Source organism: Crocodylus siamensis, chromosome 13 (genome assembly GCF_052110815.1).
Source record: "Crocodylus siamensis isolate JL-2025a chromosome 13, ASM5211081v1, whole genome shotgun sequence".
In the NCBI taxonomy this organism is placed as follows: domain Eukaryota; kingdom Metazoa; phylum Chordata; order Crocodylia; family Crocodylidae; genus Crocodylus; species Crocodylus siamensis.
The window spans coordinates 29602162-29629542 of record NC_143407.1 but is presented as its reverse complement, the minus strand read 5'-3'; the positions used below and the strand labels follow the sequence as shown (position 1 = coordinate 29629542).

General features: G+C 43.1%; 1 protein-coding gene across 6 annotated transcripts in view; it reads right to left on the bottom strand.

Annotated features, from left to right (window-relative positions):
- Positions 1-9: 9 nt before the first annotated feature.
- PITPNM3 (PITPNM family member 3) overlaps positions 10-27381 on the bottom strand; it is a 334273-nt gene continuing 306901 nt past the window's right edge. For 5 of the 6 annotated variants that reach the window (XM_090025432.1, XM_090025430.1, XM_090025433.1 and 2 more), the window contains 8 exons: positions 26653-26801; positions 22365-22481; positions 21046-21162; positions 15092-15240; positions 11390-11539; positions 10395-10578; positions 8263-8391; positions 10-7014 (listed from right to left, as the gene is read on the bottom strand). In XM_090025432.1, coding sequence (XP_089881558.1) covers positions 6706-7014; positions 8263-8391; positions 10395-10578; positions 11390-11539; positions 15092-15240; positions 21046-21162; positions 22365-22481; positions 26653-26801 — 1304 coding nt within the window. In that variant the 3' untranslated portion in view covers positions 10-6705. The other variant, XM_090025435.1, reaches the window with a different exon arrangement.

Sequence of the window (27381 nt, the reverse complement as noted above, 5' to 3'; positions counted from 1 at the left end):
CACTTAAAGGCAAAGAAGGTTTTTATTTGAGTGACTAACTTTTTATAAGATTTTAAAAACCAGCTCACATCAAAATCTAGACCAGCTGTAAAAATCTTACTCCTGTAGTTCATGTTTTAAGAAATTCATTATTATACATTTTTAAATCTTTACAAGGCAGCCATAAGAAATATAAACATTTTGTCACCATATATAACCTTCCCACTGACAAACAATATTTAAAAGTATACACTTATTAAAACTGTAGACTTAAAGACCATGTACAATTTCAAGTCTCCTCACAGGAATTGTTATAAGTAGACTTTTTTCCCCACATAAATAGAAAAATAAGTATGCATTAGGGTTGGGGTTCTGCCATGGGATTGCCATTCCTGACCCTTTGGGTATCCTATTGAAAAGCAACTATCGTCCCATTCTTCAAAGCTTGTGATTTGTCTTACCTATCTCAACTTGCTAATCTTCACAACTCCTTGTAGTGTTGCATTGTAATGTACTTATGTTTGTCCCTCCCCAAGATCTATCTATTTTTAAGGAAGATGAGGTTTAATTGTCAAATTGTTCCACCTGTTCCCAAAAGCATGTCTGGTTTTTAAAAGCATGTGGTAGTTTTTTAAACAAAATTAGGGGCTGCATCATCATCCCCTGCTGTAGACCTTACCCCAAAAGGGGAGTGCCAGCTCCAATAACTTCAACCCCAAAGTCCCTTTCTTTGTTCAAAGCAGAAGCTCTTGCTGCTCTGCGCAGCATCCACACACCCTCGCTCCCAAGAAGTGACTACTGTACACTCCTACTATTCCCCTTCCAAAACAGGTGCAGTCTTAATTCACCTTTAAAGCTTGGGTTTTACGTCTGGTCAGCAGCTTGAATCGAAACCTTGAACCCGTTTCAGTTTTAGTTCGCACCTCTTAGATCCCCGTCTTCATCGTTCTCACTCAAGCTAAGAACACACCTTTTTGCTTGTTTGCAGTACAGATATAACCTGTCCCTTAACTTGCAAGGAGGGACTGCTGGGGATCAAGCTATGCTTTCCATGCTGGCTGAGATGAGAAAAAGCAAGCAGCCGAAGAGAAGCTCTTGATACCTGTGTATTAAGGGGATCTAACCCTGTACCAGGCTGAAGAGAAACAGTGATCCCAACTTTGTCACATCGCCTCGCCCCCCAAAAAAGGGGGAAAAAAAATCAATACAAATTCTATGATTTCAGTGTTCATTTTAATTCTCTGCAATAGGGAAAAAAAAACTAGAGGATGACTTGACCCCTCCATTTAAAACTATAACCTCAGATACTGAGTGATTCATCTTACTAAAACAGATAAGAGACATTTAAAGCACAAAAAAATGCTGATTATTTACTACTTACCTTCCTGTGTGGAAATCTTATTCTTTAACACATTTTACTCAAAGGCTTTGAAGCGCTTCTACGGACCCTAGTTTTGTAAGAAAAGCAGCCCACAAATCTAAATTGTGGCCAAATTTAAGACAGGTGGCCCTTCGAGAAGCCAATGGAATGTACAGTTTTTGTTCTTCCTTTTGCTTTAAAAAAAAAAATCACAATGCAAGCTTCATGCTAGTAGTAGATATTTAGCTACTTTGGGTTTTTTCACTTTTCACTTGGTTGGAACATTTTTTACAAGGTAGAAGCAGCTTGCTTTTCTGAATAGCCACAGGCAAGGAACACCTTTCATGTTATCTGAGCCTTTCAAGAATGAGGTGCCTCTAAGATGAGTGTAGACATCTTGGCCAATACTGCTTCGCAGAATCAACTGCTTAAGCTTAGGGTTTTGTTTTGCTTAATTTATTGCTTGTTCTAATCTCCCTTGCAATTTGGAAATTTTTCGACTTCCATACGGCCTTTCCCTTTCTGAACTTTCCTGTTTGAAAAGGCTGCGATGTGAGATAAGTAGCTGGCAAACATGCCGGCTAATGCTCTTGTTCCCACCTCGACAGATCACAATGGCAGATGACTCATGAACCCCAGGGAGCGAGAAAAACAGTGAATGCTGTGCAGTTCTCACACCTAACAAAATAGTATGCTGGATAGATAGAAAACATGCCACAGAATTAAACGAGAATACTTTGGTCAAGCAAGATTTTGTTCGAAGAGCACTAGTATAGGCAAACATTTTTTGAACATTTCTTATTGAAATAATAAGCAAATTTGGATTTACATTACTACTCATGTCTGGAATATTTTGCACTCTTTTACAATGCTACCTTTTTCAAACTTATCTAACAGGACAACAAAACTGAACAAACAGCAATTGTAAAAAATGCGGATTGGTTACAAATTTGCTGTGAAAGCTGTACCAAAACGTCACATAGGGTGGCTATGAATTCAGTAAACACACGCACACAACACACACCACAGTTGTGAAGGTGTCTTTTCACAATATCTCAGGTAACAGTCCACCACTGCTATTAAATCACTGCCATTTTTTTACAGTAATAAAAAAAATGGATCCCACATCAACAGGGCAGAGAAATAAGTGCTCCCAGTCTCAGTGTTACTTGTGCATGGATCTTTAACTCCTCCTCAGAGTATTCATTTAGCATTTTACATTTCCAGTGACTCCCCCTCAATTTAGCAAGCTCAAAGATTGATTTTCCATGCTGATCAGTCTGGAGGGACGAAACAGCTGAAATTCAGGGAGGCCAGTGTACATACTTGAACCCCCAAAACTTCCCTTGGTGTTCACTAAATCTTCAAGCCCTCTGAATTCTGAATCCAGGCCAGTTTGGGTGTCCAAACAATGCAGAGATGATGACTTATCATAACTTGATGCAAACAAGAAGATAACCAAACCCAGCTGCAACAGACTTTTTAAAGCACTGATCCCCCATGCTGAAAGCCTAAGCAAATTCATTGGAGGCTTAAAGCAAATTCTAAAATTCCAGTTGACTTGTCTACATCTCCAGACCATGGCAAGGACGATATTGTAGATAAAGTATCTTGCCAAATATTTACCACCTCTAAACAATTTCTTTAACAGTTAGCAAGGATTGAAGATTATACTGTTGAATTAACGGTCAGGCCTGGCCAGTGTCCGAAAAAATAGCTAACTATGTTGGCAAGAGTTTTAATACAGTATCTGGGTTCCCAAATTTCTCCTGCCACAAAATAGCTGCTCATAGCCCTGGCTGGTTGCGAGATATTCAGACCCAAACGTCATATTCTGTTTACATTCTTCATACTACCAGCCTGATTGAACTTCTGAGACTATTTTAAAGGCAATTAGCCAAAGTTAAAAAAAAGTCATCTGAAATTCAGGAACAACCAGGTTCTGACTGGTATGAAACACTGACCTTTAACTGGACCGCTGTGAGATGGTTTGCAAAGGTGAAAGAGCAGTGATCCAAAGGTAAACCTTTCAATCCCTGAGCAATAAGTAGTGTTGGAATTATGCAAAGGCCACATGAGTGCTAGTATCTCTCATGAAACCAAGTGAAGGGAGCTATTCTCAGCTTAATTTTAATACTGTTTATAGCAATATTAGAAAGTTAATATTCTAATCACATACACAAACTAGCACTTATTTCACTGCTTTATATTATAACACTGTTAAGTTGGCATGACAGTGGCTATAAGGAGACCCAGGTACTAAGGAAAAATTCAGGTTAAAAATACAGAGCTTTTGTGGTTACCAGTGAAAGCAGGGGACTAGACTCAATGACCTAAGAAGGTCCTTTCCAGTCCTGTGTTGAAACCCACTTCCCTTAAGGATGGATGCAGTTCTGATTAGGTCCCTTTCTGGAAGTAGGTTTTCCCTACTGAAATACGTATACGGGAGAATACACTTGGGAAACCCGTGGCTGGTAGAGGTAGACATTTAGCTAAAGCAACAATAGCTCTAAATTGCACAGCAGGCACAATAATTACCAGCAGTATACAGGCTGAACCACACACAACTGCTTAAAAATGTAATTTCAAAGTAAGCAATCAGTGTCACCTTTAGATCTTCCCAAGAGATTTCAAATTTGCCTATTAAGTCCCTCCTTGTTAAATATTATGCTCATTTACCTGTTAAACTTGGCAAATAGAAGCAAGCTGGAAAACACTGTGTCCTATGGAGTCTATAAAACAGAAGACCTAAAACCAGCTGTGAGCCCATCGCAGGAACAGGCGAATAAAACTGTTGCAAGACCAGTAAGCCAGGAATTGGCTAAATGTTTCAAGCCATTACTGGCCAGAGCTTTAGATCACTATAGTAAAGTCCCACTTTTTACTCTATGTGCTCAGGGCATTTCTGTTGGTACCAGTTAGAACAGAGGTATCTGATAGACAAGAAGCATGGAATTAGCATCAAACGTGCATCTTTGTTACTTACTTTTCTTTTTCCTAGAGCAGCGGCAGAGCGCAGCAAATTCATCAATAGGATCAATCAGCCGTGGCTCCACTAAGATGTGCAGAACCGGGCACGCTACACTAGCAGCAAACTTAGCACAGGGGATTGGATTTTGCTCTACTTCCTACTCTGCACAGTTTCAATCTGGTCGCAGAGAATGGAAAATCAGATGAGGGAAGGAAGGTGCAGACTGATCAAAGGAACGCACATGGGGCAAAGACAACACAGAGTAACCATTTAAAGTGCTGTGTGTTAGTAGACCTGTTAACACTCATTAAGAGACATTTGTAAACTAAAAACCACACTGAGCATAGTTCCTGCAGATAGTACATTTGGCTTTTGTATCCAAATGACTTGGAGCCAAAGATGTTAGGCAAAGGGTGCAAATAAAACAGTCCCCATAATCAAAGTGTTTGGCTGTAATTAGCACAAGCTTGCAAAACAATGAGTTTCTTCATTTGATTTGTGTAATTTCTGATCTTTGCCTGAGCATGGATTTTGAGATCGAATTACGTTTTATGTATTTGATTTTTTTGTTTTAAGGAAGTGTACAGCTATCAAGTTGGGTGGCATTCCAAATCGGTGATAAACTTAATCACTTCTGCCTGCCAAATAGTAAGATGAAGGAAATAACCTATGCTGTTCTACCTGTAGAGGTGACTTCCTGCCTTCTAAGACCAGAAACTCCTGTCTAAGCCTTCAAAACTGAGTTTTTGGTGTCTGGGGAATATAAATTTCCTCTGCAGCCTCATGGTAGCTTCCTTTCGCATTCTCTGTCCATACCCTACACTTACCAATCAGGCTCTTTTGAGCTTGTTTCTGGTTTGGCTCCAAGACGAAGACCATTTCAGAACAAGCACGAAAAACGCCCTGCATTGCCTGTGCCCTCTCCCAGCCTCACAAACCTGTTTTGAATCCTGTTTTTCCTGAGCAATTACAACTTTGGTACAGGTATGGAAACATGCTTAAATCTGAGCCCAATCTTGAAAAATCTCTAATTAAGTGAGGAAGCCCCCACTGAATTTGGAGTCGTCAGCAGGTCTCGTCAGAGAGAATTTGTAGATTCTGGATTTTTGCATCTCTCCAATATACGTCTGTGAAACAGTCACAAGTCAGGCAAGTTGTGCCAATTACCTCCAATAGATCCTTTTAGGGGAGCTGAGAAAGTCTAAATGGATTTTGCAGATCACTGGATGACAGCTACTTCTAATGGGTGCCTACAGTTTCATAGCATCTCATTTTTTTAAACCGAAATGCTGGTAGGCATTTTAAACCCTGCAGTCTATCTAATATAATAGTTGCTTTAAAGAGGAGTGAACAGGAAAAAATGTTGCTGAATTACATAGGCAATTGAATCACTTCTTTTTCTGTCCGCTGTAAGTTTCTGGAAAAAAATTCACTCAAAAACCAGATTGCCTTAGTTCTCGAGCCCCTCTAGCATAGAGGTTTCTTTAGCTTACCTCCTTAAGATCCACGTGTCATACTGAAATGGTCAAACTCACCTCCTTGCTTTGAAGCAGGTCACACATATTGGTACAGTCACCGAGTTCCACGAAAACAGTTGAGATCTTTGTACACTTTGCACATCGCTTTTTATATAGCAACGTTAACTGGGCTTCAAACTGCAGCAGTGAGGGAACGGATTTCTACCATGAAGCACTGATGATTTTGTTCACAAGTGGATTTCCCCAGCGTTTTGTTTTTACACCTAGCTACCTCACTCCAAAGGTGTGTAGATCAGAGACGGGGTTAGTGCATGTTCACCAGCATGGTCATCCAAAAGAAATCTTGGGTTTAAGGCACCCAAAGAGTTTTGCTGTGCAAATCCCAATTACCCATTATTCTGCTTCACTTCTTCTGTTTGTATTCCTTTTTCTCCAAAGTAAAGCAGAAGTACCGACACCCATTTGTGTTTTAAAATGTAAACCTCTCTTTGACTTAGGAGACTTATTATGCTCATTTAGGTACAACTAATTAACTGGTGTTATAGTCCTTTAAGTATCTTCCATTCGGTGACACCAACCTGTGGCAACTGTCCCCTTATTGCACATTTTATAACGTATCTTGTAACAACTTCCCATTCCCCCCAGCCCCCAAACAAACCAAACCCAAGATGTACGTTTTTGTTATTTTGCTGTTGTGAGCACTTGCGATCTTTCAGATCTGGTTTCTTGATAAGTATGGTGAGAGGAACAGATGGAAAGTTCCCAGCTTGGTTAAAGGAGGCAGATATAAGAACAGGGATGGCTCTGGGGTACCAGGTCTTCCCCCTACCTCTTACGTTGAAGCTGCCTAAGTACTATCTTCAAGGCATGCCTACAGGGTTACAGGAGCGTGCCCAAGAAATATGCCTCAAAGCTTTCTATGGCACAGACTCAAATTTATGGACTCCGCCTCGAACCCACGCTATGGGAGGAAGATGCCGATCATGGTCCTTGTCCGATTCGGGCTGGCTCTGGGCACGCTCTGGTTTGGGGTTGGATGAAGGTGGGTCGGGTTGCTGTACAGACATAGTCCTGCGTAGGTGATTCCTTTTGCGCAGAAATTCAGGCTGGGAGTGCAGGCCAAAGCTGCCTTTCCTTAGGATCATCCGGGAGTTGTTCTTCTTAGGCCGGGAATGGAGAGTGAATTCCAGCAAGGCTAAGTGGGCTGCGTAACCTTCACTGAGGAACTAAAAAAAAAAAAAAGAGGAGTTGAGAAGATAGCGTGCATTACTGATAAAGAACCAGGCTCCATACTCGGAGACAGGTTCTCAGCAAATATCTTGGCGCTAGGAAAGCATTTGGCCCATTGTGGCTGTCATATTGGCTGAAGCACGGACATTGCTAACTAGCTAATCAGAGCCGCCTCCTTTCCGGAGCAGATGCTAATGGCTGCAGGGTAGCTACTTGCAAAGTCAATGGTGCAGAAAGCCAACCTGCACCCTGTGGCGAAGGGAACAAAACATCCTTCCCAGCACTGTCACTATGGTAATTAGAGGCTGATCCTGCTCTTGTTGCATTCAGCAGAATCTGACCTTTCGTGCCAAAGCATCAGAATGGGCCCAAGAGGTGACAATGCTCCTGAGGTTCAGCAGCAGAGGAGCAAGACTGCAATCAAATAAAGCTCTGGAGAGGTGAAATGAAGAGCCGGGACCTCTATTAGTAAAACCACAATCCTGATCAAAAGGCACGACTTCTTGCCTTTGAACCACTTTGGCTGGAAGACCAGTGTATTTAAGACAAGACTCTTGTATTTTTACTCCCCGTTCACAGTTTCAATGTTGTCATTCAGCAGTATACCGTATATACCCCAGTGGTTGAGAAATCTGTATTCTTGGGTGCCTTTCACCCTCCCTGTGTATCCAATCTCTACCACTTCTCCTGGAGAAGACATGTAGGAGTTAGAAGTTCTGTATGGGACACCCTGCCTATGTCCAGACAACATGTCTGCAGTGACACAAACGGCATATTCAATGCAAAATAGCAGCGGGGGGGTGGGGGAGAGAGGAGGGCGTGGAGATTCTGGGATCAAAAAAACCCGTGCAAAAAAAGCAGAGTGGTGCACGCAGGGGCAGCATGTGCCACCCAAAACCGGCTGGCCAAGGCTACACTCCGGCTGCTGGTCAGGCTTCACGCAGCAGGATCGCCACTGCTGCAGCTCCAGGAGGCCCCCAGCACCCCAAGTAAGGCTGCTGGGGACAGCCCCGTGCTGGCCCCAGACTCCCCTACCTCACCCGGGGTAACCTGCCATGTGCTAGAGGGCACGTGGCAAGGGCATTCCCTGGGGACAGCTACCGGCGGCACAAGGTGTGCCACTGCTTCTTGTCCCTGGGGAAACAAATGTACACGCGTATGTGGACATGGCCCTTCAGGATCTCTCTTGGTGTGGTATGTCATGCCCCAAAGGATACACCAAATTTGAAGGAGGAGTTACTTACTTGACACTGAGTCTGGTATTTCTTTGTTGGACGCCCAACTATGTAGATCTGCGAAGGCGACAGACCCAAAACGTTGTACACAGAAATGTCCTTCATCGAGCCATAGGCAGCACAAATTTTGATGTGGCACTAAAACAAGGCAGACATTTTCATGGCACATTCCCAAATATCAGACTCCAAGAGTCTTGCAGAAGGCATTGTCTTAGTTATGGAGCAGCAGACAAGATGCTATTACTGACATAAAACTGTATTTCTTAGAAAGATGCATCTACCTGCCTGTCGGTAAAACTAAGCAATATACCATAAAAAAGCAAGAAAATAATAGTCTAAAACAATGAAACAGTCAACTGGAATCAGGACTGAAGATCAGTGGGGATTGGGTACCTAACTTGCAATGTTTTTGAGCATTCCCCCTCCTTTATTATTAAAAGCTGTATGAAAGTTATTTTAAAATGATGTCCTCAGGAAAAAAGGCCCAATGAGACAGAAAAGTTTGGAAAGTTTAATTTTTCAGGTGAGCAGAACACTAGGGCTATGCAAAGCTTCGGTCCCTGATTCAAAATCGGCAGAGATTCGGCCCAATTTGGTGGCCAAATCTCTGAATCCAAATCAAATCAGAGGACCTTTTAATCTCTCTGAATTGAATCGGAGCCCTCTGAATCAATTCAGAGAGATTCAGAGATTCAGACAGAGACAGCTTTAAATGTTTTGAGCTGTAAAGCAGCTCTAGGAAGCAGGTGGATCATGAGTGCTGCAATGCTGGGGCACATGGAGTGTCCTGCGGGGTGGGGGGTGGTGCTCTGCAGCATGCTCAATAGCAGACGCAGAAGTGGACCACAAGTACTTCCAGTCCACTTCCGGGTCTGCTGGGGAGCATGCTGTGGGCCCCGCCATGCCCCCTCCACTTAGCAATTGGTGCCTCCTGGGTCTGGGGGGGCATCCGGGGTCCCCCTATGGTCAATTGCTAAGCCAGGGGGGCATGGCCCCACCCCCCCATCCACTCCCCAGAGGACCCAGAAGTGGACCAGAAATACCGCCCCAGCATCGCAGCATTCACAAGCCAAGCTGGTACCCCGAAGTAAGTAGAAAAAAACATTTAAAGCTGTGTCTATGACCAAATCACTGATTCTCTGAGTCAGCATTGAACCTTCAGATCTGGACACCAAGCCAAATGGAATTGGGGACAGCGATCTGAATCAACGACTTGAATCACCGTCTCCAATTCAGGCTGAATTCGAATCTGAATTAAGTATGGCCCGCTTCGCACACCCTTACAGAAAACCCAACAGCTCCCACCAACTTTGGCAGGAGTACAAATCAGGCCATAATTTCTACTGAAAACCAATGCTCAGTCTCCTAAAGGCAACACAGTCCTAGCTTTTACCCATCTGTGCTGCTTACTGAGTCCCCATCATCATTTCCTATAGCACCTAGAGACCCTTGGAGATCTCCATTCTTGCTTCTTGTGACATTTGATAGAGTAACAGAAGAGGAAATGGTTTTGAGGGTGTGAATGAAGAAGCCTCCACTTTCATTTTATAAATGGGAATGTGTTAGTTGCCAGTAGAAAAGGTTACCAGGCTCAGGGCACTTAATTACCAGCTACAGCAGAAGTCGATGCCTGGCAAGCTCTTCCTTTCATCACCTCATCAGCATGCCTCAGCCATGAAAGAAGAGACCAGAATTCAAGGGAGGGTGTATCAGTAATAAAATGTGTTCAGGATTTATTTCCTCACTATTCACATGTAATACAGTTAACAAATGGAAGGCTGCAGGTATTAATACAGTGTAGTCATCGGCTTCTCCTAAATTAGGACAGTAAGGCATCTGCTCTAAACATATTTGATCTTGCACTATTCAAAGGCAATGTCTTTATTTATATCTGTCATTAAAATGGGCTTGAGTAATACCGTTGATTCAAGACTTTCAGAAGCTTCTTGCAATCTGTGAACAGTGAAAGAAACCAAGATACAGTAAAATACTGTTAACAGACTAGGATGTTTCCCCTCCAAGAAAGAAAGACATGCGTCACCTTTGTGATAATCAAGATACTGACCACATTTTTTTGAAAACTGAACTTCTAGTCACTTAGCATACAGCTTTAAGGATATGAACAACAGGGGGTTTATTACCTCTTGCATAAGATTCCGGAGGAAGATGGTCTTTTGTCGTAATGGGTCATGAACTAGCCCGTCTGAGAAGAAGATCATGCCTTGAGGGAAGTTGTGCTGAGACAACCACGAGACAACTCTCTGCTTTTGCATATCTGGCCGGCCCGTGATATAGATGATCAGGTACCCCAAATCCTGCCAGTGTCTGTCCAAACAAAACAAAAGTGTTGTGCATGCATGGGGGGTGAAAATACCCACGATGAGCACTTCCCACACTGATTATGGAGACAATTCAGAAAAGTGGGGCACAATCACTTAACAAGGAGAACAGAAGCTGGGATGCCAACCTAGTGGTTAACCATCTACAATCATGTACTAATTTCTGTTCCTTGAGGGAATCCAAGAATAGTACCAAGCAGTCTTATATGAAATATCAATATATGTTTCATCCTTAGCATTCTCCTCTCCTTTCCAATCCTATCCACTTCAACAGCAGCAAATTAATTTAATGGGGAATGATGGTATCCTTCTCTTTCCTTGAGTGTGCAAGAGGCACTCAGTCTGAAATGACAGACACCACCCTTGCTGTTCAGTCTGACATTAAATGTATAGGATTTTTTTACACTCATGGTACTTCACAAAGATACAGCAATGCCCTACATTTAGGCATTATGGAAGTAAAATTCTTCTAAAAGTCTCTACCCTTTTTGCCTGCTATAGCAGTAAACAGGAAAATAACTGTTCGCTCCATACACTTCCAAGCCATCTTCCCCAGAAGCAGTCTTTGCATTTTTGGTGCAAATTAGAGTGAAATCTGTGAAGCCACAACATTTCCATCCAAATTGTGTCGAATTGCATGAGCACCTGAGCAACAGAAAAATGCATCTGCTGGAATCATGCCCATTTGTTCATAAATTACTGTCATCAATCTATTTCACCCTCTTCCATCTTGATCCATTTTTGTCCAAAGTCAATGAATCAGGGATTCAACAAAGTAATGCGTGTGTGCTGCTCACCTGACAACATCAACTGCCCCAGCTCTGACTTTGGGGTCGCTGCCCATGATTGAGACGCTTGCTGCAAATGAGCCATCAATGCTGAACACGACACACTCCATCCCCCGAGGAAGGACAGTCAGGTAACTCACTGCATTACTTTGGTCACCCCTAGAAATAAAAAAAAAACCAAACCAAACCATCAGAGCTCTGGGTGTCGCAATGAAAAACAAGATGATGTTCAACTGGATGTGAATCTGTGTATCTAGGTATTAAGGGTGCCACCAGTCAAATGGGACTTACCTATTCTGGAAAACAAATTAAAGATGCCTTTTTTTTTCCTTTTTTTTTTTTTTAGCAGACAGGTTTTTAAGCACAATTTTGTGAAGTGTGCTGTGCTAAAACAATGAGGTCTACTGCTTCTCTCTCCTAGCACTGCCCCCTCCCCCTTTTCTCTACCTACACACTGTCTTTTGTATTCTCTCCTCCTTATGCTGTTTTCTGTTCATCCTTTCACAGTATCTGAGGAAGTGAACTTTGGTTTATGAAAGTTTATGCTCTATACGCCTTATATAGGTGCATATCTACGCTGCCTTCTGGTTGGCATAAATACTATTAAAGGATTATTTAAAAAAAAACCAAACAACAACACAACTGTCTGTCCATGTAGGCTTTGTCCCTTTTTTGCATCTATAAATTAAACTTTTTAAGTGGTCGCAATATACTGGATATCCAACAGTTATACCTTGCGGTAGCATTTGCTGACATGAAGCCAAATGTGCTGGAACAGTTGAGAATTGCCCATCCCCGTACCCTTGTGTCTTGTGCTCACCCAGAAGAACAATGCTAACGCTATTGCCTTATAGGGCTTTCTGCGGCTGAAAACATCCCATGGTGTATGCAGGAATGCAGATCTTAGACCATTAGAGATTTCACAGCCCCCTCCTTTACCTTCCCCTTCCCTAAGGCTGTCATAGGAGCCTTACTGCCATCCCCCTGTGGGAAAGTTATGTCTAGTGTAAGCACAATAACTTTGCAGATGGCTTTCTCCTTGGAAACTTGTCCACATTATGTGTCAGGTCCATCTGTGACCCATTTATGGGCACGAACAAGGCAATTACTATTTCCATTGTAGGCTGAAGGATATCTAAATCCGTAGACCATGGAGCTTAGCTCCTGAATAGATCTTAATTTATTTTTAAGTAATCCCATCTTCTCATGTTGATTGATTGCCTGCTACAGTACCATGGAGTTATATTTTCCCCTTAATTAGTAATATGTGGAGCTGGAACTTGACCTTGTGTTTGATTAGCTGCTGAGACAGGTTTTATTCCTTTTCAGTTCAATTCATCATGCCGACTTTACTTTCGAGCAGAGGTTTAATAAAATCTCCAAGGGGCTCCCCAAGTGAGCATGAAGTTTAACTCTACACTGGAATATTAAATTAAAACTTTATGTCAAAACATTTAGCCGCTTTCTTATTTGAGCATAAAAACAATTAAAAGCACAGCCATCCTATAGCTCTATTTAGACAGATGATTTTTATTTCACACATTTTCCTTCTTTATGCTTGACTTAACGGAGGGCTTTTCATGCAACTCTTGAGAGCCAGGAGAGTCTATTGATTTCACTTCAATGAACTGTTGCTTTAAAGTGCTGTGTTTTTCAATCTGAAATAAGCATGGCACTGAGTAGAGAATTAAAGTGATTCCTTCAATCAGCCTGACATCAATAGATGAACTGAACTGCTGGCTTAGAGCAAAGCAAACCCTCCACTGCTCATTTTATCAGGAAAGGTTTGTCATCAGCCTGAAGTACGTAGATCACTCCCTTCACCCCAGTGCTACAAAACCAGCGGGGTCTCTGCAGTATCCGAGCCACATGTCCTTGCTAGGGCCTTGAGAGAGATCAGAAAAGCATGTGTCGCTCAGCCCCCTTCCAATCCTGTTTGTAATCCTGATGCATTTTACAGGGCTAAACACTAGTTTATTTAATCCCACTGAAGAGTTGTTTTACTACAGTGCCTATGGGTCAATACTGGCGCCTGTTGGGCCGGATGCTATATAAAAGGGAGCGAGACAGGACACAAACATTTTGCATGTTAATTAGTGAGCTAGACAAGGATGGGGAAAAGGCATAACTTGCTCGAGGCTGCTCAGGGAACCTGGTGCAGAGCTTGGGACTGATCCTACGTCTCCCAGCTCCCGTTCTGTCCATCTTAGATACATATGCGAGCCTCAGCACAGCAGTAACAGAGTACCTCCCAGCATCTCTCAGACCATCTTACAGCCAAGCAGGGGAGACACAGACTAACTCATTTGGCCAAAGTCACAGAGGAAGCATTAGCCACAAAACCATTCTCTCTCTTTCTCTACAGTATCGTCCATCTACAATGTAATTTCATACAACATGGTTAAGTTTCAGTAAGTGTAGGAGGCAGCTTCTCCTGCTACTGAAGACTGTGGTACAAAATAACACCTTCATTAGATGGATATTTGTCTACCTAGATGTTAGTCTATTAAATCTCAGCCAACTCTGCCCTGGTCTAGCAGGCACATTAAACAGAAAATGCACAGCAAGATTCTTCAGTTTATAAGATCATCTCACTTGCATCTATTCGAGAGTACAATTTGAATCTGCAGCTAAATCTTGTGTCCCCCTTATTACCGCGTATTAATTGCAGCAATGGGCCAGGACCCCACTGCACTAATCACTCTATGAATGTAGCACAAAAAGCCTTAGGGTCTCATAGAATCGTAGAAGTTGGGTCGAAGCGACCTTGTAGATCTTCAAGCCCGACCCCCCGCCTGGGCGGGAGAAAAAAAACTGGACTCAAATGAGTCCAGCCAGGTAGTCATCAAGCCTCTTCTTAAAGACCCTCAGGGTAGGAGCCAGCACCACTTCCCTTGGAAGTTGGTTCCAGATCCTAGCCGCCCTGACTGTGAAGTAGTTCTTGCGGATGTCTAATCTAAACCTACTCTCTAATAATTTGCGTCCATTGTTCCTTGTCATGCCAGGGGGCGCGAGGGGAAACAGCGTCTCCCCCAAACCCTTCTGGTCCCCCCAGTGAGTTTATAGACAGTCACCAGGTCCCCCCTCAGCCTTTGCTTGTGCAGGCTGAACAGGTTTAGGTCCTGCAGTCTTTCAATGTAGGGTCTGCCCTGTAGTCCCCGGATCATGTGTGGGGCCCTCCTCTGGACCCTCTCCATGTTGTCCACATCCCTCCTGAGGTCTCAATAACCTCTCTCCTGTACATCCTCACTTCAAGCAAGGTGTGGCTGACAACGCTGTTCACAGCTCCCTAACACAAACGGTCCTAGTCATCGCTCCACCTTCAACCCCACTCTCCAAGCAAGTTTGCTTAGCACTGTGGATAAGTCACAATGGCTGCCTATACACATGCTCGCTGGCGTATTAGTTGGAACACCTCAGCATCACTGCAGCGTCACATGTATTAAGCCCTTGCACTTTTTAAAATGGCTGGGGGGTACTTTATCTAAACCTTGTTGAATGAGGCTTAATACACATGACGGCAAGGCATTTTAATTAGAGTGGCTGCCCAGAAACCACTCTAAGTAAAACACCCCTACCTCCAAGCATGCGTATAGGCAGCCAGTGTCTTTGCTCAGTTGTAAAACAGCACAGGTGCTAAAGGCAGTTGGTGTTTTATTGCATAACTCTTGTAGCAGAGAAACACAATATTCAGATTTAAAACAAATTTACCTAACCACCATTTTGATGGGATACACGCCAACTCTAAGCCTCTTCTGTTTGGGTACGTTGTAGGATATCCTGCCACTGCTGTTGGTTATCTCGGTGTCGAAATACACCCAACTCCCCGAAGTGGGCTCAGTCATAATAAAGATATCGACCTGTAAAAAGACATGGAATCTATTCAATTTGCCAACATAAACACATGCTATATTCATAGGTACTGCCAGCCTGGATCAAATCAGTGGTCTGATTGGTCTGGTATCCAACTATAGCTAATACTAAACGATTCAAGGAAAAGGTGAAGTAGGAAGATACGATAATCTAGTTACAGTACTAGAAAAGCTTCCCTCTGCACCCTGATAAGCATGAGGATGGATTACTTCCCAAAGCATGAAGGTGCATTATATTCGTTGGTCTAAATTCCTGAGCTCAGGTCCGGAAAGGGCTGGTAATGTAAGAGTGAGGCTGTAGCCACGATGGTCCAGAAATTATGCCGTGGATTCTCCACTGTAAGTGGGCTGAGCACTCTGCACTAGAGCTGTGAGAATAACTGATTTTACAGTGCTCTGGGAAGGGAAGGGGAGAAACCCATCAGACAAACATTAGGTTTTGGATCCACCCAAAACATTTTCTTCATACTTCTTGCCCAACTGAGACACTGCAAAACTACAGATGACTTTTACTAAATCTCAATTAACTTTCAAAACAAAGCAAATTTAAAAAAACCCACTGAAACAGAACCTTTTCTGAATTATTTTAATTTTTTTTTTTTTTTTTGAAACAGGAACAAGTCACCAACATTTAAAAAACTGTGAAATTTATGGGTTGCCCTGAATTTATATTTTTGTTGGAAAAATTTGTGGCTGATAATTTTTGCCTACCTATATTGTGGATTCAGAACAACACTCAGGCATGTGGCTGCTCCTGTAAGAGTCCATAGGACTTATTCTCACATTTAAATGTCGGCCTTTGCTTCTGGCCAACTTGGGGCCAATCTGTTTTGCAACTTGCAGGATCTAGCCCCTAACTTGGGATGTCCTTGTTCATATATACCCAGGACTTTTGACCTCCAACGTTACCTTGAAAACCAAGGAGTTTTGAACATATTTAAATACCAAAATCCTTCAAAAAGCCAGGATCCAGAACTGTTCTAGCCAAGAGGTGTCCAGAACTAGAGGTGCTAAGTGCAAGAGGGAGAAATAAATGGAGTGCAATCCTGAATAGTTACAAGAGAAGTGTTATCAAAATCCATCAGTGTGTTTAGCTTTTCAACCACAACCCCTTTGAGTTGTTACTTTGCCCAAGCAAACATAGATGTTCATCAGATATTTTTCAGACTTTTTAGGTCTTCACTGATGTCACAAAAGGAAAGTTTCATGTTTGTACCCTAACTCAGAGGCGGGCAGTTATTCCGGGCAGAGGGCCACTTACTGAATTTTGGCAAGCCATTGAGGGCCGTGTGACAGGCAGCCAGGGGCAGATACATATTCATTTTCTAAATTTTTTAGAGGACCCACGGGCTGGATAGAATGGCCTGGCGGGCCGTATCCAGCCCGCCAGCTGCATTTTGTCCACCCCTGCCCTAACTGCATTTCTGTCTTTCAAGTACACCAGTAGCACAAGGGAGGTGGAGACATCTTAAAATGTTGCTTACAATAATATGAGAGAATCTCACACTTCTGTGCAGACGAATCTTCAAAGGGTAAGTGGGTTTAGCCAGAAGTGAACAAGATTTCTTTCGTGACCCATGCTTTGAACTTGGTTTTATTCACTCATTCACTTCGTTCTTTTATACCTTTTCTCCGTTTCAAAGTAGGACCTTGGATGGCATTAAAGTAAATATCCGAGACAAAATTTTAGTTTGCGTCTGGAACTCTGAAGCGAGTCTTCTAAATCAGGGACTTGCATGGTAATGATGTAAATGCTCCTGAACCCTGTTTCGTATGCTTTTAGTCACTGAACCTGTCTGCCTCATTTTTGCCCACATAAAATGGGGAGAATGATACATGTCCTTCTTTGTAAAGTGCTTGGAGACTCTCAAGTGCAAGATACTATGTACCAGGTGATTTTTTTTTTGTTTTGTTATTACATGACTTGCTTTCCCCCTGAATCAGAATGCTATTTACTATCCTTGCAGCAGGGGTAATTTGAAACTCAAACAGCACCATCCAGGAGTTCCTTAGCATATTTCCAATGTACAGGAGTTTGTGCATCACATTAGATAAGGAATCCCTTTCCCCATGGCTGAAATGCAGCCCTCTCTGGAGCAGAAACGTGACAGGCAAAAAACTCTCACAATTAGCAGAGGGAAAACATTATCAGAGGATAGGGCCCTACGGTCTTCAAGCTTGTACATCCAAATCAGGGAAGTAATAATGTAGGCTAGTTCCTTAGCTGGCAGAGAGCAGCAAAGCTCCACCAAAGTCAACGGAGCCTGCAGACGTACACCAGCAAGAACCTGGCCCAGTTATTCACACGGCGCAACCCGGGCCTTTGCTATTAAGGTTTTCATTTAAAAGCTGCAAGATAGACTTGTACATATGGAAACTTTTCAAATAGGACATGTACAGCACCTAGCATAGTGGGGTCCCTGCCTCACCTGGGGCCTGTAGGCACAGTTATAATCATCATAATAAGAGAGAAAGAGGCTTGGGAATTGCAGCCGTCTCCCTGAATGCAGAATTGAAGATTTTTAATGCAAAGCAAATACATCCTTTGACATTGTATTGTTCACTCCTACCCAGATAGATTTAATTGACATTTTGAACCCAACTTGTGAAGAATAGCTTGAATAGAAAGTAATCAAGTCCTGGAGCTTTATAACTTAAGTGTTGCTCATACTACCAGTACTGACCCCCTTTCAGTTCCCTATTCATCACTGACTAGAAGAATCTTATTAAATATATACGTGATCAGAATACAGAGCAGTTGGGAAAAAAAATCTAATAATGGGACCACGATAAGAACTTGCAATAAAGTTCAAGCAAATTTGTGATCTTATCCCATGTGTTATCTCAAGTAATGGGGCTGCTTTAGGAATCTTAGGACCCAAGAGAGGCAAGATTCAAACGGTGATGATCTTACCGAAAGCATAACCTTTACTCCACTTTGGCAGTTCAATTTATAATGACACAGGGCACGCTGAAGTCTGCAACCAGATCTCAAGAGCAGCATATTCTTATGAATAATATAGACATAACAGTGCAATTGTATATAGATATAACAATTGTATAACAATGCATTTTGTGAATAAGAAATTCAGCAGCATAAGCTCTGTTGCGTTTGGAGAAATACAGAAGGGGGAGTGAATTTGCCCTTTGTTAGTGTATGGATGTGCTGCTGGCAAGATGAAGTTGCAGACTTCGCTGTGCCTGGGGTCAACATAAATTTAAATGTCAATTCGCCCCAATATATACAGGGCAAATTTACTCCCTCACCCATACCTGCTGGAGTTTCATCATTTGTAGAATGAATTTACTCCATGCCCAAGTCCCTGAACCGCAGGCTCTTCATGGCTGGGTCTGAAAAGCCAACACGTTTGTGTTGTTGCACTTAAGGTCTCTGCAGGAGACTTTAGTTCAGCTACAAAAGACCCTGTGAGCTAGCATACTATTTTGTGAAAGGCTGCAGCACAACAAAGTTTCCAAAACACAGTCTTGAAAATTGAATGTTTCCTTCCACACACCATCTTCGCTTTTGCAAGCGTACCTCCATGTCTGCCAACCAATGGACTTTGTAGCATTTGAGCAGGTTTTTGCAACTGGACCTAAGCAAGTATTGCAATTAAATGACCCATTTTTAAATTAATTTAATAAATTCATATGGTGTTTGCTACAGATGAGGGGCCTCCTCCTATCTAGAGGATCAGTCCAGCAGTAACAGTGGATATTAAAGTATCCTTCCATTTTCTTCACAACGTTCCTCAGTTCTGAGAGGAACAAACTACAAATCTCCATTACCACCATAGTCCTTTTGGATGTGTTTGGAGATTCCAGGAGGTTAGATCCAAATCATTACAAGGAAAAAGTGAATCATTTTTTGCTCATAGGATAAAAATCTGGCCTCCCAGGAAAATCAGTACAGCGACTAAAGAGAAGGAAGAATACGCAGTGAACTCAAACAGCCCTAGTGCATGTCGGCTCAGCCTGCCACACTAGCTGTGATGGCCAAGGTACTATACAAATCTGGGATGGCCAGACTATTGAGCAAATGTATCTTTAAACTCATTGGCTCTTGGTATTTTCCATACCAGAAACTGCCATCCTATGTAGCACACAGAGACCAACATGCTAGTGACCCACAGAGCAAGAACCCCGCCATGTGGCCGGCTTCCTAGTTGAAGGCATATTCGATGAAGGCAGTCAGAAATCGTAGGTGTTGCACAGGGATTCAAACCAGGGGATCATGGAGGTGCATTAGGTAAAGTAAAGAAGACATCTGTAAAATATTTGAGGAAACCAAGGGAAGGAGCCTGGCTTGCCTGGCAGCTGAGGTGTCTTAAACAGCAATGAGAAGTTATGTAAGCCAGTTATTAAGGGGGATTATTTAAGTGCAGCTAAATTCCAAAGCAGGCTGCCCAAGGTGAGAGTGCAAGCAGAAAACTGTTCAGAAAACCTATTAATTTATTTCCAGCTGACGATTACATTCAGTTCAGCTGCACTGTGGCCGGGCTGTCAGGGATGGGGCTGAGAAAGCTATCTGTTGCTTCTAAATAATCCTGCTGCCGACACTTTTTCCCCTGGCAAAGAAATACTATTTATGTCACCGCATATTATACATGGAAGGCTCATCACTCATTTAAGAAAACAATTGCAGATTGTTCCTTCAGGGCTTTTTTTCATGATATTAAGCTGCACACGTCTAGAGGGAATAGCTTTTTCTTTGTACAACCTGTTGCTACAACTGTAGCTTTGTCAGAAATTGCAATTATATTGTTACAGGCATTTCTTAATGAGTAAGACCGCATGAATCGTGAAACCGAAATATGAAAGAGCCACTGTACTTTTCAGCGACTCAACTAACGTGTAAAAAATCCAGCCATTACAACTCACAAGGAAGGTAGCCCTGCATTACATAATTATACAAACCAATACAGCGGTATTTTTCAGCTGTGGATCTGAAGCATTTACAGAGGTATCCAGGGAAGCATAATTTAGCGATGGAGAAATGGGGACAGAAAAGTAAATAGACTTACTTTAACCCCAAACTCAAATGGCAAAGCTGTGTCTAAAACCCTGCCTCCCAACACCCATTCTTGCATCCTCACTGCTACATCCCTCATGACCTTTATTTCACGACTAACTGTAAGGCTACATATATAAATTGAATGCTTTTGTCCAAAAACTTCATGGCCCTGCCAATGCAAACTAAAGGAGAAACTACATTAGGTTGCTCTCTTAAGAGGCTGTCTTTCTGTTGGCCAGTCACTAGAGGGCATCATGTGCATGAAACACATGCTGCATCGAACCTAGCATTTTATGTCAAATGTGCATTTCATTACTGCTGTGGTGCTAAATTCATCTTCAGACTTTCGAGCTTAAAAGATGCTGTAACCCCCCTAACCGCCCAAATCCCTCTATCTAATTGTTGAACCCAGGGGATACACATTTTTCTTCCATGATTTGCCCATGCTACAAAATTCACTTCCTTTCTTCTTGCTTAGTAGGTTAATTCTGTCCCAAGCAGGTGGTGCAAGAGCAATCACTTCAGGTTGTGCCCAGTGTTAACCAGATGCAATGTCCAGGAGAAAACAAGATAAATGGAGGGTGGTAAAGGTCAGAAATCAAAGAAGTCCAATGACAGCACGTTCACTAGAAGGGCTGAGGGGTAGCCTAAAAATGTACCAATCCCCATCACTGTGGACCTATCCATGGTACTACGTATAGCAAAACGTGTGCTGAACTCACCTAACCTCTCCATCAACATTCACTTGGAGAAAGTGATGAATAAAACACAAGTTTTACCTTTTCGCCTGTTAGAGCCACCATATCCAGGGGTCCATACATAAAGCGCCCAACCAGGACCTGGGGACCATCTTCTGCTGCAATGACATCATTTGCTCTGTGATTGGCGGTTACATTCTGAAACGAGAACAAGTGGTTTGCGACTCCCCGTTTCTTACACCTGTGGTTGAATGAGATGCGCTTCACAGTAGCAAAATGATTGTGTGGTTGGTATTAAATTAGTAAGATCAGGGATCATATGGATGCACAGGAAGCCGTTGCAAACACTCTGGAACACCGATTAGATAGACAAGTCAATAGGCAGCAACTGGTATACCATTAACCCCATTACACCATGGGGAAATGCAGCACAAAGATCGTGAATAGGATTTGCAGAAGCACCTAAATCATTCAGAGGGAATCCAAGGCCCATGGAGTCACAGTCAGACCTAGACCCCCTTTGTCACAAGCTGGGATTTGCAAAAGCACAAGGTCACACAAGGAATCTCTAGCAGAGGCCAGAACTGAAACCATGTCTTTTGAATTATGTACAGCCCCTCTTCTTTCCCAGCATTTTGTTATTATTGATTGCTGTAGTAGCATCAGAGGCTCCAAGATGCTGCACATCCATGTGACGCTGTATTTAATTACTGAATATAATTAAGCATCAACTGCTTTCATGGCATGAATGACCTTTTCCCCTTTAAGTATTAATGTTTGCACCTTTACTAAGCCATTCACAGTAATCTAGAAACTAATTCACACTCAGCACCCTGGGAGGAAGATATATAATGTTAACTTCTTTGTACCTTAAATTAAGCTTAAAACGGGGACAAATGACAAGGTCACTAGATACCAAGGTTGAAATTCCACCTGTAAGCTGGCTGCGAGTTAGCAGACCATATGTGAATTGCTTAAGATTTTGCCCTTGAAAAGCAAAAAAAAAAAAAAAAGATACCCAGATGTCACACTTCCCTCCTGAAAACGTAAGAATAGTGAGACAGCATCTACAGGGTGAAAAGGCCCTCTTTGGTCTGAGGCCTAGGAAAAGCACAAAGGAGGACCTCTCTCCTGGATCAGAAGGCAATCATTCTGCAGCAGGAAAGGCAGAAAGATGGCAGTCATCAATGCATTCACACTCCCAACCCACTGACAACAAATATTGCAAGCACAAATTCCCTAGCACCACACACTGTTTGCCCCCTGAGATATTTTTGTTTTTCAGTTTTCTTGGAGTCTGTCATTAGGTATCAATCACACTTTGGTTAGAAGAGCTGGGTGCCATGTAAGTGGTTTTCAAATCAAATCTGTAACCAGCCTGGTAATGGAGTGATACATACTCTCAGCTTGACGTGTGTCCTCTTGCGTAACCATTTCTCCCGTGGATTGGACGGACTTAATGTTGCCGGGTCCGAGCTGTCATTTTCCTTGACATTCACATTTTCATACCTCATCACCTGAAATGAGATTTATGTTAGAACCTGGGGCTGTAACAAATTGCATTGTTGTGCTCGCTGCAGAAGGGGAGGGAGCGTACAGTACAGCGTCTGCTCACTCACACTGTCTGTAGATAATAGGGTATAAATCTGAGAGAGATGCGGGTCAGGTGTTCGGTAATATTAGCATGCCTAGACAGTATACTCATGTGTATTGTCAGGGAAGCAGAGGGATTTTATGCATCTAGGTAATAACACTGGCACTATTGCTTTCTATTCCCAATGAAGCAAATCTAGTCCTGTTTTTAGACTCAAAGGCTTCTGAACTGCAGGGAGCCAAAAATCAATGGTGGGTGGACTACACAGGGAATGGGGAAGGTTGCAGCTTCTTCCATATTGGGTTCATGTCACAACAGAAAAAAATATGTAAAGATGTCCCTTCCATCTACGCACAAAAGAAGGCACAACAGTCATAGCCTAGCTGAAACCGGCTTGTGACCCCATATGGAGAATGCAGGGCCCAAGGAAACTGGATTAGGATAACTGACCTTTAGAAATTAAAAGGGAATAAAAGAGCACTCTGATCCAATCTGAGGCTGGTATTTAATTTTCATGGCAGCTAAATGGCTAAGTCTTCTAGTGGGTTTAGAAAACCTCAGCAGAAGTCTATTACTTTAGCAGACTGTTTTCATATGAAACCTCCTCAGCCTGCTTATAACTCTCTATTCCTTGCAACTCAATCGGCCGCAGTCTCTCAGCCTTTAGCTTGTAACCAGTCAGTCTGGTATTGAAATATGAGTGTTCGGCAACAAACCCTAAGAAATGAAAACCACTGCAAGTCCATCCATCCTAGCATGCCAATGTCTTCCCTTCAAGAATGGCTAGGCTAGTGGAGTAAAGCTTGTAGGCGCTCAGACACTACTGAGATGGGCAACTCTAGGAAACCCTCAGGGTTTCCACAGACATGTGACTACACTATTCAGAAGCATCCTGCAAAAAAGAACTCTACCAGGTAAATGAATATTTTTCTTAAAACCATGGTTCAGAAGGGAATCCCATAAAAAAAAACAAACAAACTAATATTTACAGTCTTTGAGGCTTCTTTTTTTTGGCTGCACTCAGAAAGGAAAACTGCCACCCACTGTAAGAAGTCAATCCCCTTTCTCCCCTACAAATCTGGATCTTTAGTGACCATTCCTTGAAGATCACTGTAGGTCATTTCATCGTGGTACTTTGAGTCTTCAAATGCTTTCTCCGAGATGTAACCTGAAACGCATTCAGCAACTGCTAGGTACACAAGAGCTAATGCCTCATCGACTGCAGCAGGAGCCGAGTTCTGGCCGTGCCCGGTGTAGCTGAGCTTCTGCTGAGTTGGAGGAACAGCTACTTTTTACGTTCAGCTTGGCCCCATCTCCCTTTCACTTGTATTATGGCAACACCCACTGGTTACAACAGGGACTGAGGCTCCTGGTACTGCAGAGTCCCTGCCCTGAAAAGCTTGTAGCAGAAACAAGAAAGGCCGAGGAAGAGTCATCCCCGGCTGAGAGGCTGGAAGTGGAGATAAGAACATGAAAGGCCATTTAGGCACCTGAGGTTGCAGAGCACCCAGTTGACTTGGGACCACATAGATCAAAGTTTTCATTAAAAGTGCAAGGAAGTTCCCAGTGGGATTTACAAGAGCATGAAGGGGCTTGTCCTGTGTCACACCGAGCAGCTCTGATAAAACTGGGAAGTAAACCTGCATCTTCCAGGCTCTAGCTCAGTTCCTTAGCCACGGGGCCAGCCTTTCGCTCCAACCCAGGTCAAGCCGCTATGTACTCCTAATGCTATCTGTTCAAGCCTCGGCATTTATTCCAATGGATACGTTCCTTCCAGATGTCACTGTGTATCCATGAACTCAGCGGGAACTCGATAGTTAGCAGAACAATTAATTAAACCCATTAATTGTCCTCTGTGTTTTGCTTCACCACGTTTGGAAAGAGGAGGCTCTGTTTAGAAGTGAAAAAGGTTGATCCATTTTGGTATGTCTCTCTCAGGATAAGGTTAAATGGAAACGTTAGTGCTGTGCATGCAGACTCATCAAGGGCTCAGGCTTTTTCTCAGGCTAGGTAGCGGTATTGTCCATTCGGCACAGAGAGCTCTTGCCACCCAGAGCAGCTGGATGGAAGGAGGGAGGTTTAGCCATGGGACTTCCAGTCTTGGGAGCTGCTGAGCAGCTGGTCAGATGACGGAGATGCAGCCAGCCGAGGGTTATCAGAGCTGGTTTTGATGGTGGGGAGAGGCTAGGAAGCACCCTGTGGAATTGAGATGTAGAAAGCAGGGAAAGGCAGGAAATGAGAAAACTTTCCAAATCATTTCCTCAAGGACGGGCACTGTACAGCTTGCCTGCATTATGTTCCTTGCCACTTGTCAGGCAGCAGCGGTTTCTTCGTTCGCTTGCTGTGAAAACACCTGTCCGCCCAGCTTATTCCAAACTAACCCACTTGTATCCTTTTTGGAGGATTTTTGCTGACCTTCAGGAGGCCTTATTCAAATGCCACTAAATTGTCATCACCCTTGGCAAGCCTTTTAGCTTAACCAATTTCTCCAGAGGCAAGAGAGCCCTGTATTATCCCTAAGTCACTCAGCCCAGCTGTCTGAACACCAGTTTCACGAAAGCACTGAGATCCATTAATGTGTCATCAAAAGAGAAAAGAAAAATCAATTCTGAGCAGACAGTTCACACAACACCTCTAAATACTATAGGACAGTTTAACAGGAGACTGCTAAGAAGTAGTTCTTCCTTAAATGTTTTAATTTTGGTTTTCTTGCTCCCTCCACTGTGTTTACTGTTTTCCCTCCTCCAAGCATGGTACTTACAATCTGGCATTTGGGGGGGGCGGGGGAATCATGCTATTGTATCCGTCTCAATCGTCACTAAAGCCCTGACTCAAGAAAGCACTTTCTTTAGATACAAGTCCTATTGACTTCAGTGAGTATTAATAATAAGCCTAAAGCTAAACATAGGCTCAAATTCAGACTTGAATGTGGCCCTCGTTCAGAAAAGCACTCTTGGTCTCAGTGTAATCTTTTTATTGCTATTATTATTGTCCTGAATTAGAAGAAAAAGGTCAGAAAGATCAAATTCTTTAGGATACAGAATTTGGGGGGCCTCATGGAGCCATGCAGAGCACCGAGACCTGAGCTGCACGGGCCGACAGGAACAGAGGAAGACGGTTCAAGCCATTTTGGCTTCCGCCAAAACTTTTGGCAGCATCGGGGTACGGCCCTTTACTGACTCCTTGGCTGCAGGACTTTCTGATTGGAAACGGACCGTTTTCCACCAGCTATTTTTTTGCAACGAGCCCACCGTTTTTCACAGAGCGCCCCCTGAATTGTGCAACCATGAATTCGGGCAGTCCCTAATTATAGTACTCTTTGTCATATAGATATGTTTTTTCATAAAAAACACCCTGCGGATTAAATTCCTGGTTTTACCCTTTTTGCCTATTTTTAAAGCAGCCAACTGACATGAATCCATCTTTTCTTAATGGAAAAAAATGCTTTTCACCCTCTGCACTTATAAATATCAATTTTCAGCTCTTAATGTTCCTGGTAGGGTTAATATCATCCACCGGCTCTTTTTTGGATACAAATGGGGAAGCTTGGCCACAGAGAACAAAGGATTTCCTCAGGGTATGGGAAGAGATGACAAAACTGGAACCCAGATCTCCTTATCTCCTCCCTGTGCTCTAGCTCTAAGACCACCCTTCTCTTTTACCAAAGAACAAGTGCATCTTACTCAGGAGGCTGGAGAGATAACTGGGACACACCTGGGGTGAGTTAATGAGGGACGATTCTGCCTTGAGCAGGGGTCTGGACTAGACGACTTCATGAGGTCCCTCCCAGCCCTACTTTCCTATGGTCCAGTGACCTTTGCCTGGCTCAAGAACATAGCAAACGAACCAGAACGGTTTTGATGACCTGCAGGCCATGGTGGCAGAGCAGGGACTGGAAATAAGATGCTCTCCTTTCCCTGCTTTGTACTTAGATGATGCTTGTTTCTTCGTAAGAGCATAATCAGGTTCTGTATAACTTTCACCAACTTTGGTGTATACCTTAATATTTAGAGGGGTGTCATACACAGGTATTGCTGATTCACACTGACTTTTCCGAGAGACAGCGAGCGTGAGCGTGCGACGGATCAAATTACCTGTCTCAAAATGAATGCCACCACATCCGTTGATTCCCAGTAGCTGGCATGGAAGAGATGGGGCAAAGCCACTGTTGGAAATGCCGTTAGCACATCTGGACAATACAAGGCATAATCTATTCGCTTGGCTCCCCACCATTTGGCAGTAACTGTAAAATGACAAACAGGCACCACATTTCTCATGGACACCTTGTTCAGGGCTAATAATTTACAGAGTGGTTCCCAAACTCTGGACTGAGGACCATGAGTAGTCTGCAAGGCCGTGGTAAATGGTCTGCAGCTGATCTGCACTTCACCCTGCCACTCCTTACCCTTTTTTAATTCATAGGTTAACAAACATGAATGGTGGCCAGGAGAAGTTTTGAGGACTGATGACGGCTTCTTGATCCAGAAAAAGTTTGGGAACCAGAACATTTAATAACAATCAATTCGATCCATACAAGTCCAACAGACCAATATAATGATCCAGGATATGTGCTGATGACTTGATAACCATCTGTGACATATTACTGGATATACTCATAAAGCATATGACCCCATATAAGACACACACCTTGGTCTGGGAAGGTAGCATGAACTGGGGGATCTTCCCTGCCATGGCACTGGCTCAGCCAGGGCTCAGCCCTCCAATTGCACAGAGCAGGGACAAAGTCCTGCCATCAGTGCCACTCCACCTGACCCTACTGCCAGCCTAACAGCTACTGCCAATTCAGAAGTAGCTGTGAGAAG